Below are 15,575 nucleotides of genomic sequence, written 5' to 3'. Positions count from 1 at the left end.
GCCTTACAGCTCAGCTCCTTCTTCACCACGACGGACCGGTACATCGACCGCATTACTGCAGAAGCTGCACCGATCCACCTGTCAATCTCCCGTTCCATCCTTCCCTCACTCGTGAACAAGACCCCAAGATACTTGAACTCCTCCACTTGAGGCAGGAACTCTCCACCTTTAAAAACCCTCTTTATTGTAAATTGTACAAAATAAAGACAACGTACATACTGTATACATCATAAACAAAACACTAGAGTAGTAGTGCTATGGAGGGTGTTGCTGATGTTGTGTGTTAATGTCTCTTTCCTCTCAGGCCTCTCCACTGTTTGAGTTCCCAAACCCAACCATTGCTGAGGCATCTGAGCGTCTGATTAAAGAGCACCAAAGCAACCATGGCCAGACCTCCAGGATCCTGCAGCAGGTATAGCAGACCAGCAGGCCACCTCTCTATGACAGAAATCAGAGAAAATCAAAGCTGACAAGACATCATTATGAGTTAATGCATTCAGGAAGAGGGGATATATTGTCTGTCTTCTCCAGAGCCAGATGAGCAGGTTCATCTTTGTTCATCCAGTACAAAGAGAGGTCCAGGTAGAGTATTTCTATTCCTTTAACATTACACACCCTCTCTTTCTCCTCAGAGGCAGACAGTCGAGCTGATCCCCATCACTAAGGTGAACTACAGCTGGAAAGGTGCGTCTCATGTCTATGTGGTCTATGGCAACAATAACCATGTCAGCGCTGAGAACTACCCGGCAACCTGCTGCTGTGTCATCCTGTAGACACACGCACGTGTGGTCCTTCTATACTGTAGCTGTGAGAACACCCACTGACATAATGCATTGGCCAGCCCCGTGAATACTAAATGTGTAACACTAACCTAAACGTAATTCTAACCTCACAATGTCATAATGCATTGGCCAGCCCCGTGAATATTAAATGTGTAACACTAACCGAAACGTAATTCTAACCTCAAAACACTGGGTTGGGTTGGAACTAAAATGTGTCCATACAACCACAGACAGACATGTACACATACACAACTTCACTCTCCCAAACCGTTGTTATAATCCTCACTGTTTCACTTTTAATATTAGCCTCTCTCACCAGGATAACTGGGGGAGAGGAGAGGCACACACATTGAAGATTTTTCCACAGAAATGGTCTAATCAATTATTGTGATGATGTTTCAGACATAATCATCAGTTTACAGCTGCTGTTTGCAGCTCAGTTCAAAGTCGTTTTCATATTTTACAGGTACATATGCATACATGCATATTAACACACACACAGTAACCAAAGTACTATATGTATGAATTTAAAACAGTATCTGAAATATACTTTTTATTGGAGCTATCATTGCTAAAAAGAAATGCTTACATTTGGTAGCAAAGTATAAAAATGAAACATTTTAATAGACAGGGGGTTTATAAAACAAAATTTGTGTTTGCAAACTCTGTCCAAGATTTGTCTGGGACACATTATACTCTTAAACCATAGTTTCATATTTAGATTGGTAATCACTCACTTTTAATTTAGTTGATTATTGCTCATACTTTTAATCTACTAATGAACATACTCAGTTTGATTACTTCTTAGCTTGATGATGATTGAACAACCTAATTGGTGATTTTGACCATAGACAACTGTCATATTTTAATAATTGAGTAACATTTTGATTAATTGCTTTTTTGATAGAAAAGCAAGCTTTCTAAGCATTATTATAATAAGCATTTTCATAATTTTTATATCACAAATTTATCATTTTAAAGGTTAGTTTTAACTTTGACATTTTAATCTACTCATGATTGAATGCATCAGCATATATATCTTGGTGATAACTGATTGCTAATTTCTCATTGATGACTGACTGATCCTTGATAAGGATTTATTTTGCATATGGAGGGATTATTGCCGCACCAACTGATTCTTGCTATTAGGAATTTTCTTTCCATTCTTTGGTTAATTATTTGGATCAGGTGATTAACTGGTTGCTGCCTATTGGTGATTTTGGCTTAGCTGGTTATTTAGCTCACTGCTCCTGCGAGTGAGTCCAGACATTGTGACGATTTAATTGAGATGAGTTGCAGCAAAATGTTGCTGCTTCAATGCTGGTTTAACCCAAAATTAAGTCTTTGTTTTTTTAATATTTACAGTTTAGTGAACATTTCACCTTTCACCTTGAGGCTGAAGTGTTACCATTATATCCTTAATTCAAAGTATGGAAATACTATATATCTGTCTATGTGTACTGGAATAAACAAGAGGTGTTAAATAATGTACTTAATGTGTGTCTCATTCAGCTGTATAATGATAGCTGACAAAACTCCCCAAAGTATTCCTGAATGTTTAATAAATTACACAATGGTGTTGTTATAACAACTTTATGATAAATGTTAAAATCAAGTATGTCTAAACTTTGTTTCCCATACTGCATGAAGTCCATTAAAGCTTTTGGATGTGCATTAACTCTCAGCCAGTCAGCAGAAAGTCTGCAAAGCTGCGATGATGAAAGGCATTCTGGGTAGAAGAAAAGAAGGAGGAATAATGGCTGATATGGTCTGTAGAAAGTCATAGAATTTATACAGTTTCATTGTCAATAAGATGAGGCCATTTAAGAAAAGGTTTTTGTCTCATCAGGAGTCCTGAAAAGCTTTCTTTTGTCAGATATCGTAAAGTTCTTGAGGTGCATGTTTCCACCTGATACCGGTTAGAACTCAGTATAGAATGTAAAAGTAGATTACAGCCTTTTTAATCTGTTCAAAGTTACAGAAATGAATGTGGAGTCACTGACAATCAGACATCTGTTCTACAGTCCAGTCAGCGAGTATGGTATTCCTAATAGTAAAAGGACAAATTCACATGTTTTTTATTGTCAGTTGTATTGATTGTTGTGTTGCTTGTTTCAGAGTTGTGGTGTTTGATCAGTGGACTCTGTTTGTGTTTAATGGCATAATGACACAGAGATCCTCCTTCCACACCTACATTTTATTCAGATAATGATCTTGAGTCATCAGCACCATAACAACAGAGGCCCTCAGAAAATGGTGAGTGATGAGAACAGGAAAGTCTCATTGTTTTGCTGATATGCAACAAAGATTTAAATTCCCTGAAAACAAAAACATTTTGATAATTCCTCAGTATATATTACACAGCCTTATGCTGGTTTACTGTTTACTTGCCCCTTGCATAGGGATATGTACATGCACATTGAGAGCCGATGTACCAGAGTCAAATTCCTTGTGTGTCCGACACACCTGGCCAGTAAAGCTGATTCTGATTCTGTAGCTCACTGCCAGTTTCTCAGCATCCTATCACTGCAAAGCCATATCCTGCTCTGCCCATAGACATTAAATTGGGATGATGTCACACATAAAAATCACTTTTCTAGACTTTGGGCAAACATTTGACTAGCATAAAGCCTGTTTTGTGGGGAACATGCTTTTTGGGTCACATGACATTTTTGTTGCAGTACCATGAGCGGCCACAAAGTTTAGTGGCAGCAGCGGAACTTAAGTATATTGGTTAATCCATCTTTCTGTTTAGTTTTTTCTTTTCTTTTTTTTTTTTAATTTAATTGATTATTATTATTATTAACACTTTTCAGGAGTTTACTGTTAATTTTCAAATGTAAGAGTGTTCTCATAAAACACAACATTATTGTGACTATGGCGTTATCGCCTCCAACTGCTGGACCATTATGAGCCTTTATCAAGTGGAATGCATCGTTATCTGCAATGTAAATGCTTTCAACGGTACTGTAGCTAACAAACATCGCTGGTACTAACCTGATGTGCCTAATGTTGTTACTCTGTTATTACTCAGTGATACTCTGTACTGTAGTTACAGTAGATGACTAATCATATGTTACTGTTAAAACTGAAAATAAACACTGTGACTCAACTGCTTCTGTCACATCTGTTTACAACCACATGTGAAGCATTTACAGAGCTTATTATAGACAACTGAGGTGATGATTCACAACAAACCATGAAGATATCAGAAAATATTGATTATTAAACAGATCAACTTGTCTTATAACTGCAGTAGTCAAGATGCTATCACTAAAAATTTAAATACAGGGACCTTTTCTACCTTCAGTCAGTCAGCTCGTTCGCCATCTTTGTCACCTTTGGAATGAACAGTTCATCCTTTTGAATAGTGGTCAAAAAAAGCTCATCCAACAGTACAGATACAGTGTGTGCTGTAGAGTTTCATCATGTTGGTGAATGTTTTATTTATCTGATGAATATTGTTTTGATATTCAGATCATTTACTTGAGCAAAAGCATCAATACAGCCAAGTACTTTATTACAAGTAAAAGTTCTGCGATGACTGTTCTACTAAAGGTTTTTAAGTATTTTCCCTCTGCACCTGATTTTTAACATGCACTATAGACGTGTTAATCATGTAGTCTGTTTGATTTTTTGCCATAGCTTTGTGCCAGGTTCTGGAGACAAAAATAAATATATAAAAATACACCAGAAGCTTTTTTGCACTGCATGAAACCTCATGCAACAACCAGCTGTACAACATGAAGCTGGTGTTAGGCAAAGCTTCTACAATAATAATTTATTTGTTGATTATATTTTGTAATATTAATTTGAGTTTTAAAAAACTATAATGCTGCAAAAAGTACTATATTTTTTTCTGAAATGTACTGAAGTACAAATAGATTAATGCCATGGAAATCCACCAATCATGTCTCTGCTTTGTGCTGATCAGATCAACATTTCCGTCTGGAGCCCATCTCGTGATGCACTGCAGCAGAGCAGCTAATGATAAGAAGATAAATTAGCCTACACTACATTTTCCATTTTGTCTGTGGTCTCTGCTAAAAATAAGCTTGTTTCCTGTGTGAATCATATAGTCTCATATACTGTCAGATAAAGATGCATCTCTCATCTGATTTATGAGTCTTTTAACGTGGAAAATGAAGAACTAATTTACATCCAGTCCAACATGTGAGAAGGAAAGGTGGAGACACATCAACAACTGATTCCCATCCCAGAGCCCCCCTTGAAAAAGAGGTTTTTAATCTCAGTTAGGCTTTTACCTGGTAAAATAAAGGTTCAAAAAAAGACACTGATTTACCGGAATGAATTTTCATATACTGTATTTCACTCAGTTACAAAATCCTTTGTATATGATTTAAAAAGAAAAAGTTGAGCTACTTTGAGAAACTTTTTGCCTTTATTTTGATTTGCTGACAGTGTACAGGTAGCCTCCAGTATATCAGATGTTATCAGCTGAGTTCTGATCTTTACAGATGTGGAGAGTTTACTTACACTCCAGCAGCTCAAATGATCACAACCCATCCAAAACAATTTTTACACCATTAAATCCAAAAAGTAGACCAAATACAATTCTAATGGGATGTTGACTTTGCTGTGTTTAGAGTTTGTTTGTTTATTTATCTATTTATTTGTTTGGGGTTTTTTTTGTTTATTTATTTATTTAGGAAGACGTCATACGCCCCCCCCCCCTCCTCCTTCGGTGGGCGGGGCCTCCAAGGTCTACATCATCACGCCTTCAGCTCTATAGCTTCACGAAAAAGGAGCAGAAAAACCATCTGGGCCGGTGCTGCAGCTGCTACTTCAAGTAAGTCCCCCCACCCAGTTTGTGTTTAACGGGGCTTTGTGCCGGATTACAGGAGTTTTGTTGTGTTACTGCGCGTTTGGATACTGATACAACCCCATGTGCGTTTATGTATAAGTGGTTGAAACGCGGTGAAAACTAGGGCTGGAAAGTTTAGAAAAATCCCACCAGTGTTCATGTGGATTTTTCTGCGGCTTGTTATTACTGTTGTTGTCTGTTGAAGTTTTGTGTGTCTGTGTGGAAACGTGAAGGAGTGTGAGACTAATAAGAATAAGAGAGAAAAGAGAAAAGAGGAGGAGGAGGAGGGGGAAATCTGTGTTCATAATTTACTTTATGTAACATCTTCCTGTGGTATTTTTACTCGTTTAGTGTTTCTGTAGTTTGGCTTCTTCTCTCAACGACTTTGACATAATGTACAGTGCTGCTTTAATACGTATACAGTGTGTTTGTGGTGTAGTTTGGCCTGCTTTTCCTCCAGGAACCCATTTCTACAAGACCCGTTAACTTTCCGCTTGAGTTCAGCGTCTGCTACGTTTCCGTTACCCGAAGCTGCCTTGTGTCTGTGGACGATAAGGGGCCTGGTTTATACAAGTACTGTGTAGTACTACAGTATGCATATACTGTAAACATTCAGTACTTTATTAATAAGTACATCTAACAAAGTCTAATTACAGTACAGTTAGGTCTGGGTGTCACTCCAAACTTAGATACCACTTCCTAATTGATACTTTTTCCCTATACTAATTTTATAAAATCAAAATTTATTTTTAAAAAATAAAACATTACACACTGTGATACACAACATTAGTTCTGGTTTTCAGTTTCTTGGCTCTTTTTGTGCACTCAAAGCAGTTTCATAACATAAAAAGTAAACCTACTATTTACCACAACTTTACGTTTTGTTAAAGTTGTGGTAAATTTACACTGACAGACTCTTCTTAATTAGAATTCACTCCATTTATATGAAGCAATATACATCAATACAACACCACCTCCAAAACAAATGTGACATTGATTCAACACCTGTCTAAACTCGTTAGTCAAGAGTCGATTCATTAGCCGATCAACAGATAATTCAACTTTTTATAATCAAATATTTGTTTTACTTGTTTGGCACATTTGCTTAAAATCAATTATTTCTGGTTCTTAAATGTGAAACTGTTGTGCTTTTCTGACAATAACCTAAATATCTTTTAAGTTTTGGACTGATGGTCAGACAGAACGAGGCATTTAAAGATGGCTCCTTGGCATGTGGCAAGTTAAATGGCTTTTTCACAATTATTTGGCATGGTATAGATTTATTAATTGACTTACTGAGGAAATGGAGTGACTCGTTGCACCTCTTCACTGAACACTGTAAACATCACGATTTATTGAAAGACCGGTGAGTGTATACGTGTCAGGGTCTATGGTGACCTTAATGTACTTCAACCTTGGTCTTCTAGTTGTATAGTTTGTGTGTGTGTGTGTGTGTGTGTGTGTTTACTTCATTGTGGTGTCCCAGTTGTCATTGATGATTCAGCTTTAATTTTCCACACATTATTGTAGAAATGCCTACAATGGAATATAATATTCTAACCCTGAATGTGTCTGTTGTAGTTTAGTTTATGTGGACTTTATTGTGCTGTGTCATTATGATCTCATGTTCCTGCTGTAATATTCCTCTGCTAGTAGCCTGTATTTATCTCACTGAGGGTAATTATAATGTCTTCTACAAGGTAGTGTGTTGTACTGAGCTGCTCTGTCTGACTTCACTATTCACTAGTCAGTGAGTCCTTTCTTTCCTATAATATTTAAATGACAATCTACACATTTTGACTTTTATACACGTGTTGTCTCCTATTAAGGTTGTCTTTGTCTTCAGCAGTTCTTAAACACACTGTTCAAGTTTGAGTTAGACATTGCAGTTGGTCATTTTGAACACCACGCCTTATGAGGAGAAGCTGATGTTTTGGTGTTTTGGTAATCACTTCTTCTTTTCTGACAGACATGGCTGACTATTGCATGAGGATCTGTCTCCATGCTCTTAACAGTTCATCAAAACTCTTTCACACTTTGACTTTGCTGTTTTGCATTTATCACTTCCAGTCTTGTGACTGTTTTTATGTTAATTTTGAATTCTACACTAAACTACAGCAGGAAAAGAATGACTCCCAGTAAGATAATTTCTCTTTGCTGGAAAATATGATCATGTTCTTTGACTCTTGTGATTTGGTCTAACAAGGGTAAAATTCAAGCAATGTGTTTTATGCGTAAGGCCAGATGTCTGCAGGGAAATAAGTAAAACATTTCTGTAATGTGCCCATAAGCTCAGTGTGGATAGAAGTGTACAGCACAAATTTAATTTATAATGCATGAATGTTGTCAGACACTATCAGGACAGTGGTGTGTTTGTTCTTATTGTTCAGATCATAGACTGTATATTATCAGATAATCTGTTAATTATTTTCTCTATTAATTTAACTCAATGAACTGTTTAATCAAAATAGAGAAAAATGTCCATCCCTGTAAGCAGCAGTTTACTGTTGTGGTTGGTTTAGTTGGTGCCCTTTTGAACTGTTTGGTATACTGCCTGGGTCATGCATCACATTTTGTCAGATCATCATTTTTTTGTGAATGTAAAATGTTAATCCCTAAAGAAACTGGAAGTAAAACTGTCATAACAGTTCCTCTGAAACTAGCATTAGCTGTCAACTAAATTTGTTAGCCCAGTAGAACACTCTCCTTAGTGCTAATGTGACACAAAGCACTAACTGTTACACAAAGCTCGATTGCTCCCGAAATAAAATCCTATCAGTTCAATACAAAGGTAAAAAAAAAAAAAAAAAATCATGGCCAGGCTAGGTAGCTAATGTCACCAAACCAAACACATTAGCGTTAGATGCTAACACATCCAGAGGGAATAATGCCACGTCATCCTTTGGCTGTTTTAACATTCTCCTTCTAAAACATATAAACTGATTTTAACCCTAGTTTGTGCTCTTTTTTTTGTTCCATTCTCTCTGTGCAAAAGATGCCACCTCTTCCCTCTGGCTACCGCTTTTTCAGACTTGTAGCTGCTGAGAGCTCTTCCATGGCTGGCTGTTGGAAATGACTACTCCCGGTTCGAAAAACTCTTTTTATAAACTTAGCTAGGTGGCAGGCGGGGCTACTTTATAGACCGTACTTTGACAACACAGGGTAGAGAAGCTGGAATAACAACAGAAGGGCTGTAGGCAGCAGAGGGTGATGGAGGGGGGAGTATAGCTGATAGTATAGTATAGTATAGCTTTTTATTGGATTCATTAGACATTGTGGAAAATCTTAAAGTCCCAACACATGCTCATTTCCAGCCATTTAATGTTTAATCTTGGGTACCTCTAGATTAGCTTGGCACCCCTCATAACTCCAAATAGTCTATAATTTTTTCAGAATAATAAAACCAAAGAGCCATAGTTGCTGAAACCACAAAAGACCACAAAAAGACTGAGTGCTATGTAGTGCTGAATAGTGGAGTTAGACTGTTTTAAAAGTTATTCATCATTAAGTTCAGGATATTTTATGCAGTGCAGAAAGCATGGCTCGACACACTGGAGCCATCCTTAACGCAACACCTCCACACCTCTGTTTTGTTCAGCTGCAGGAACTTAGTGTGCTTTTTGGCACGATGCTTGTGGAGGTGTTTGATAAAGTTTGTGTTGCACTGTACTTTGCGGTGCATAACACCACCCCTTACATCATTTCCTCTGCAGATATTGCAAGTAGACGTCAAACATGTCACGTAGCAAGCATAAAATACCTCCCATATAGCTGAGTCTTTGGCTCTCTCCATGTGGTTGTTGTTGTTGTTGTGAGTCTACTATTTACTACTGACTCACAGATCAGCCTCGTTGTCCAATACCCAATCTAACTATTTAGGCAATATCAGGGCTGATGTAAATATTGGATTGGTGTATCCCTGCCCCACACTGTAACGTTATAAGGACTACAAAGCTATGCTTCCTTTTTTTTAGAGGCACTCTATATGAGCACAGATGGAAAATTTATGGCCACAGTTTTTTTTTTTTTCCTCAAGTAGAAATAACAATGCTGTTCTCTCAAAAGTAGTAGCACATGAATGGTGATTGTGGTGTCATAGGTCTAAACTGACCATAGTTGGTGGAGGGAGAGGAGTGCACGGCCACACTGTGTATCTTGCAGCTGCTGCACTAGACAGATCACCACAGTTAAGCTAGGTTATTAGCTGTTGCCAAACAAGCTTGCAGACTGTGGGCAAAGCTCAAATTTTTGCATCTCTGCAAACTTTGTCTGTCTGCATTGTTTACTGCATGTTTATACTGCTTATTTTGCATTGTTTGCACTGTTTGTTGCTGTTAATACTGCTTATTTTGTTATATTACACATTATGTTGGTTTACTGTTTACTTGCCCCTTGCATGGGAATATGTCCATGCACATTGAGAGCCTATGTACCCGAGACAAATTCCTCATGTGTCCGATACACCTGGCCAATAAACTGATTCTGATTCTGAAGCTCACTGCCAGTTTCTCAGCATCCTATCACTGCAAAGCCATCTCCTGCTCTGCCCATAGACATTAAATTGGGATGATGTCACACATAAAAATCACTTTTCTAGACTTTGGGCAAACATTTGACTAGCATAAAGCCTGTTTTGTGGGGAACATGCTTTTTGGGTCACATGACATTTTTGTTGCAGTACCATGAGCGGCCACAAAGTTTAGTGGCAGCAGCGGAACTTAAGTATATTGGTTAATCCATCTTTCTGTTTAGTTTTTTCTTTTCTGTTTTTTTTTAATTTAATTGATTATTATTATTATTAACACTTTTCAGGAGTTTACTGTTAATTTTCAAATGTAAGAGTGTTCTCATAAAACACAACATTATTGTGACTATGGCGTTATCGCCTCCAACTGCTGGACCATTATGAGCCTTTATCAAGTGGAATGCATCGTTATCTGCAATGTAAATGCTTTCAACGGTACTGTAGCTAACAAACATCGCTGGTACTAACCTGATGTGCCTAATGTTGTTACTCTGTTATTACTCAGTGATACTCTGTACTGTAGTTACAGTAGATGACTAATCATATGTTACTGTTAAAACTGAAAATAAACACTGTGACTCAACTGCTTCTGTCACATCTGTTTACAACCACATGTGAAGCATTTACAGAGCTTATTATAGACAACTGAGGTGATGATTCACAACAAACCATGAAGATATCAGAAAATATTGATTATTAAACAGATCAACTTGTCTTATAACTGCAGTAGTCAAGATGCTATCACTAAAAATTTAAATACAGGGACCTTTTCTACCTTCAGTCAGTCAGCTCGTTCGCCATCTTTGTCACCTTTGGAATGAACAGTTCATCCTTTTGAATAGTGGTCAAAAAAAGCTCATCCAACAGTACAGATACAGTGTGTGCTGTAGAGTTTCATCATGTTGGTGAATGTTTTATTTATCTGATGAATATTGTTTTGATATTCAGATCATTTACTTGAGCAAAAGCATCAATACAGCCAAGTACTTTATTACAAGTAAAAGTTCTGCGATGACTGTTCTACTAAAGGTTTTTAAGTATTTTCCCTCTGCACCTGATTTTTAACATGCACTATAGACGTGTTAATCATGTAGTCTGTTTGATTTTTTGCCATAGCTTTGTGCCAGGTTCTGGAGACAAAAATAAATATATAAAAATACACCAGAAGCTTTTTTGCACTGCATGAAACCTCATGCAACAACCAGCTGTACAACATGAAGCTGGTGTTAGGCAAAGCTTCTACAATAATAATTTATTTGTTGATTATATTTTGTAATATTAATTTGAGTTTTAAAAAACTATAATGCTGCAAAAAGCCAGAGTCAAATTCCTTGTGTGTCCGACACACCTGGCCAGTAAAGCTGATTCTGATTCTGAAGCTCACTGCCAGTTTCTCAGCATCCTATCACTGCAAAGCCATCTCCTGCTCTGCCCATAGACATTAAATTGGGATGATGTCACACATAAAAATCACTTTTCTACACTTTGGGCAAACATTTGACTAACATAAAGCCTTTTTTGTGGGGGACATGTTTTTTGGTTTTTTTTTTTTGAGTTTCAGTCTCTTCACCTGACCTACCTCCAGCGTTTCAGACCAGAGAATACTCCTTATTTTTTCATGATTTTGAAAGCTGATTTTATATACTTGGTGATATTTTTAACCATTCTTTACTGCCTCTCAGCTCTGTGTACAGTCAATCTGTGTGAACAGTATAAACATTACAGTAACTTTTAGTCTTCAGTACACCAGTCTTCCTTCTTACCATTATTTTCCAGCATGTTGCTGTCCTCCATCAGGAGAGCAGCTGGTTTCTATCCCAGTGTCAACACAGGTCAGAGACCACCGAGAAAGACGGGAAGGATTGCTGTCAGATGGTTTTCTCAGAATAGGCAACCACGTGACCTCTAACCCTGTCACCCCGCTCTGCAAACCCTAAAATAACATACAGATACCATGACTCAGCTGATAGTCATTAACCCTTCAGTGTCTTCTAACACCATCTCTGTGTGTTTACATCATTCCAAGGTAGTGCAACCTGCTAAAAGTAGCCTATCTATTGAAGGATTGTGAAAATTATGAACCCAAGTATTTGAGGGGGAAGTGTTGTATACACTGTAAACATGTTATACAGGCATACATTAATAACACAAAAGAAAAGCTTATTAAACATTTAGTTTCATGTTCTTTAATAAGAAACTATACAGAGGGACTGTACATACTCAAGATGTGGGGAGTGGTTGGCTGAGCTCAAATGAGCAATAGTCTTGTTTTGTGAAGAAAGCTATTTTGAGAATGAACAGTTTATAACCGTTTCTAGATGTATGTTAGTATGGCAGAGTTTCTCTGTGATGTTATGTTTGTCTGAACTGAATGCCATCAGATTAACATAAAGGCTCCAGCAGGACAACTGACATTATGCACTTCTGAGTGTGATCTCTAATACATTTCTCATTTACATTTCATCTCCTGTGCTCAAGGAAAATAAGATCAGTTCAGTAAATCAGGAGATAAACACATTGGCTGGGTTTAGGTTAAGAAATTATTCTCGTCTTAGGTCGACAAAAAATCATTTTTCACCTTGCAGTGTGGAGCAAAAACCCTCTAAGCCACAATACTGTCAGTCCAGCGCTGACTCCTTCCCTGTAATTTCATCCAAGCTAAATGCATGAGAACCCAACACAAAACTTTAGATGCAGCTTTTAAGAATAAGATTGTCCTGTCATGTATGAGTAAAGCCTGTTGTGGTTTCTGAGAAAGTGAGATCCACTGCCCTTCATTGCAGTTTTCCTGTCCTGTGTCTTCCTGGAGCCATAAAAACGGATGATAACACTAACCGACAAATGCTGTGGTAGTGGTGTTGATGTGGCAATGTTGCTCAGAGGTGAAAGCTTGTTATAAGGATGTGGTTTAAGCAGCAGAAGAAGAAGCTTTTACTGATTTGTTATTGTGACACGTACAACGAAATTATGTTTGGAGCAAAGGGCCGCTGCATGCATACAGGAGAGGCTACAGGAAGGGACAACAGTTCACTTGGACATTCAAGTGTTGCCCTATTAGGGGTCTTGGTTCAATAGGAAGGGCACATGGTGCAGACCATGGTGCAAATTTCCATCTTCCATCCTCCTTTCTGTCTGGCTTCTTTTCCTCTAGGAGGAAATGTTTCTCTGTTGAATTACAAAAGTAACTATGCCTGCAAAGGAACACCAAAATTTCATGTCAACAAGCTAAGAGTGAACAGTTAGCGTGCCATTACACACCCATTAAAGGAAAGGTGTTTCTTTCAAATCATGCAAAGCATAATTGCAGGAAGAGGAGCCAATGATTAATGGTCCATCATTTGAAGAAGAAGGAAGTAGCTACGTGGGTTAGTCGTCACAGGGAGATAGAGATGGAGGATTCAAAAGGAGGAGAGAGGAGCAGTTTGGAGCTGGAGCGCGGCCTTGGTCAGACGTTTGTGGGTTTTGGACATCTGAAGACTGTTTCAGGCAGTACGCCTGCTTTGAAATAGTTTCTGATTGTAGTAGTTCAGTTTCTATTACTCTTGTATCTCAGAAAATCAATTTTCCAGTTCTTCTGCTGCCTTCTTCAAACACCTCACCCAGGTCTGGGTCTCCTCCAGGGAGAAAGGTAGGAGACCCCTTCCGCTAAATGGTGATCAGGTTCTGGTGTTTATTTGACTCTACTCAGCAGGGAGCTATTGCAGCTACACACACCCAAAAGACAGCGTGGTTACCATACTGAATGGGACTGGCTTATAGAGGTTGTACACTGAGAGGGGTCTGTTAGGAGCTGCTTGACTGCGGCAAGGTGATCCTGGTCCAATTCTGACAGATCAGCTCAAATATTGTAGCTGTGTTCTCGACTCCCAGAGTGACTTTTTACTGAAGTTATTTGTTATGAACGCTCGACACACAGGTGAGCGAGCGGAGAAAAACAACAGATGGCTTCGGTGCAAGCAGTGAGATTTATTTACAGTGTCAAATAAGTGCGTAAATATTTACAAAGGTGAAGTGGTGAAGAAACCGGGTGTCGACCAGCAGTGGCAGGAGTTATGGTTAATGGAGTGATGATGGGCCGGGCTGCGGGTATCAGAATCACTCCTGGACTGGTCGGGTAGGAGATATAGATAGCTGAGGAGATAATAGGAGAGAGTCAGATAAAAGGAGACTGTGCATCGACCTGTGACGGTGGAGCTGAGGGTACCAGGATCCAGAGAAGAGGTCCAATGTGGAGGAAAGCCAGGTACGGCGGGGCAAGAACAGGAAGTAGGCAAAACGCAGAAGGAAGCAGGGAACACAAAACATACTTGACATAACGAATAAACAAGAAAATAGCAACATGCATGGGGAGGTCTGACGACGGAGAAAGAACTAGCAGGGGAGTGATAGGTGAGCAGTGTATAAATGAGGGAAACTAAGGAGGCGCAGCTGATGAGTGTTAGAGAATCGGGAGACAGGTGTGTCTAATCAAATAATCAGTGCAAGGGAGCTGACTAGTGCGAGAAAGAGAAGAGAGGAAGGTGCAGCCGGGCAAACCTGACATTATTGATTGATATATCCATTTTGTTTTATGCTGCCCTTTTGTAACCAGATAAGTTTGAAGTCAACTCTGCACTAACATGCTAATACAGATTTCCTTTGGGAAACTTTCCCAGAGTTTTCCTATTGTCCTTTCTTGCCTGGAGAGTATACAAATAACTCTTGACAAATATGTGTGAGTATGTTAATCAGTATCTGTCCTGACTTGTCTCCTCTGGTGCTGTCTCATAAATCAGTTGCACTGATACTTATTGTTACAGTGGTGTTTAGCCTCTTCTCAGACAGATAATACCAGTGCTTGATGCCAACCAATCTGGCGCCCTAGGCAAGATTTCAGGTGGTGCCCCGTTGCATCGCAGTAAATTCCACTGCTAGTGTATATACTCATAAGAAACGTAATAGCTTTGTCTTGGACATTCTTTTATTTAAATAAAGCAATTGCACATTCAAAATACTTAGAAAGAATTAAAGAAACAAATACAAAAAAATGAACTGAACATATGAAATACAATATAAATAGCTTACATAAAGTACCTATTAATACTCCCAAAATAAAAAGTGTAAACAAGTGACATTAACTTAAAAATACAATATAAATACGGCACTGTGCAAAATAAGATATTAAAGAAACGAGTAGGCACAAAAAAATACAAGGATTTAAATAAAAATAAAAAGATGATCTTACAAAGACCTCTAGTGGTGTTTTTGGTACTGCCGTAACTTAAAAACTACACCATCACCTCCTCAATCTCACATAACCTGCTACAGCTTTACTCTCCTGGTTTTTCTTGCAGCAAAGTCATCTACAACATCATCATATGACAACTGATTTGAGACCACATGGTTTATGCTTATAATGGCAAGTCCACTGAGACGTTCTTGCATCATAGTAGATCTCAGGTAA

The 15,575-nt window shown here is 38.3% G+C and overlaps 2 protein-coding genes across 4 annotated transcripts in view; both read left to right on the top strand.

Moving 5' to 3' along the window:
* LOC109966406 (protein SSUH2 homolog) overlaps window positions 1–892 on the top strand; it is a 9,071-nt gene extending 8,179 nt beyond the window's left edge. For both annotated transcript variants that reach the window (XM_020611224.1, XM_020611225.1), the window contains exons 12-13: window positions 305–412; window positions 633–892. In XM_020611224.1, coding sequence (XP_020466880.1) covers window positions 305–412; window positions 633–773 — 249 coding nt within the window. In that variant the 3' untranslated portion in view covers window positions 774–892. The remainder of the gene's footprint in view (window positions 1–304; window positions 413–632) is intronic.
* Window positions 893–5,517: 4,625 nt separating this feature from the next.
* Window positions 5,518–15,575, top strand: part of st3gal8 (ST3 beta-galactoside alpha-2,3-sialyltransferase 8) — a 30,162-nt gene continuing 20,104 nt past the window's right edge. For both annotated transcript variants that reach the window (XM_020611118.1, XM_020611119.1), the window contains exon 1: window positions 5,518–5,592. The gene's annotated coding sequence lies outside the window, so the exon portion shown is untranslated. The remainder of the gene's footprint in view (window positions 5,593–15,575) is intronic.

Source organism: Monopterus albus, unplaced genomic scaffold (assembly GCF_001952655.1).
Source record: "Monopterus albus unplaced genomic scaffold, M_albus_1.0 scaffold110.1, whole genome shotgun sequence".
Classification (NCBI taxonomy): domain Eukaryota; kingdom Metazoa; phylum Chordata; class Actinopteri; order Synbranchiformes; family Synbranchidae; genus Monopterus; species Monopterus albus.
This window is presented reverse-complemented; position numbering and strand designations above follow the sequence as displayed.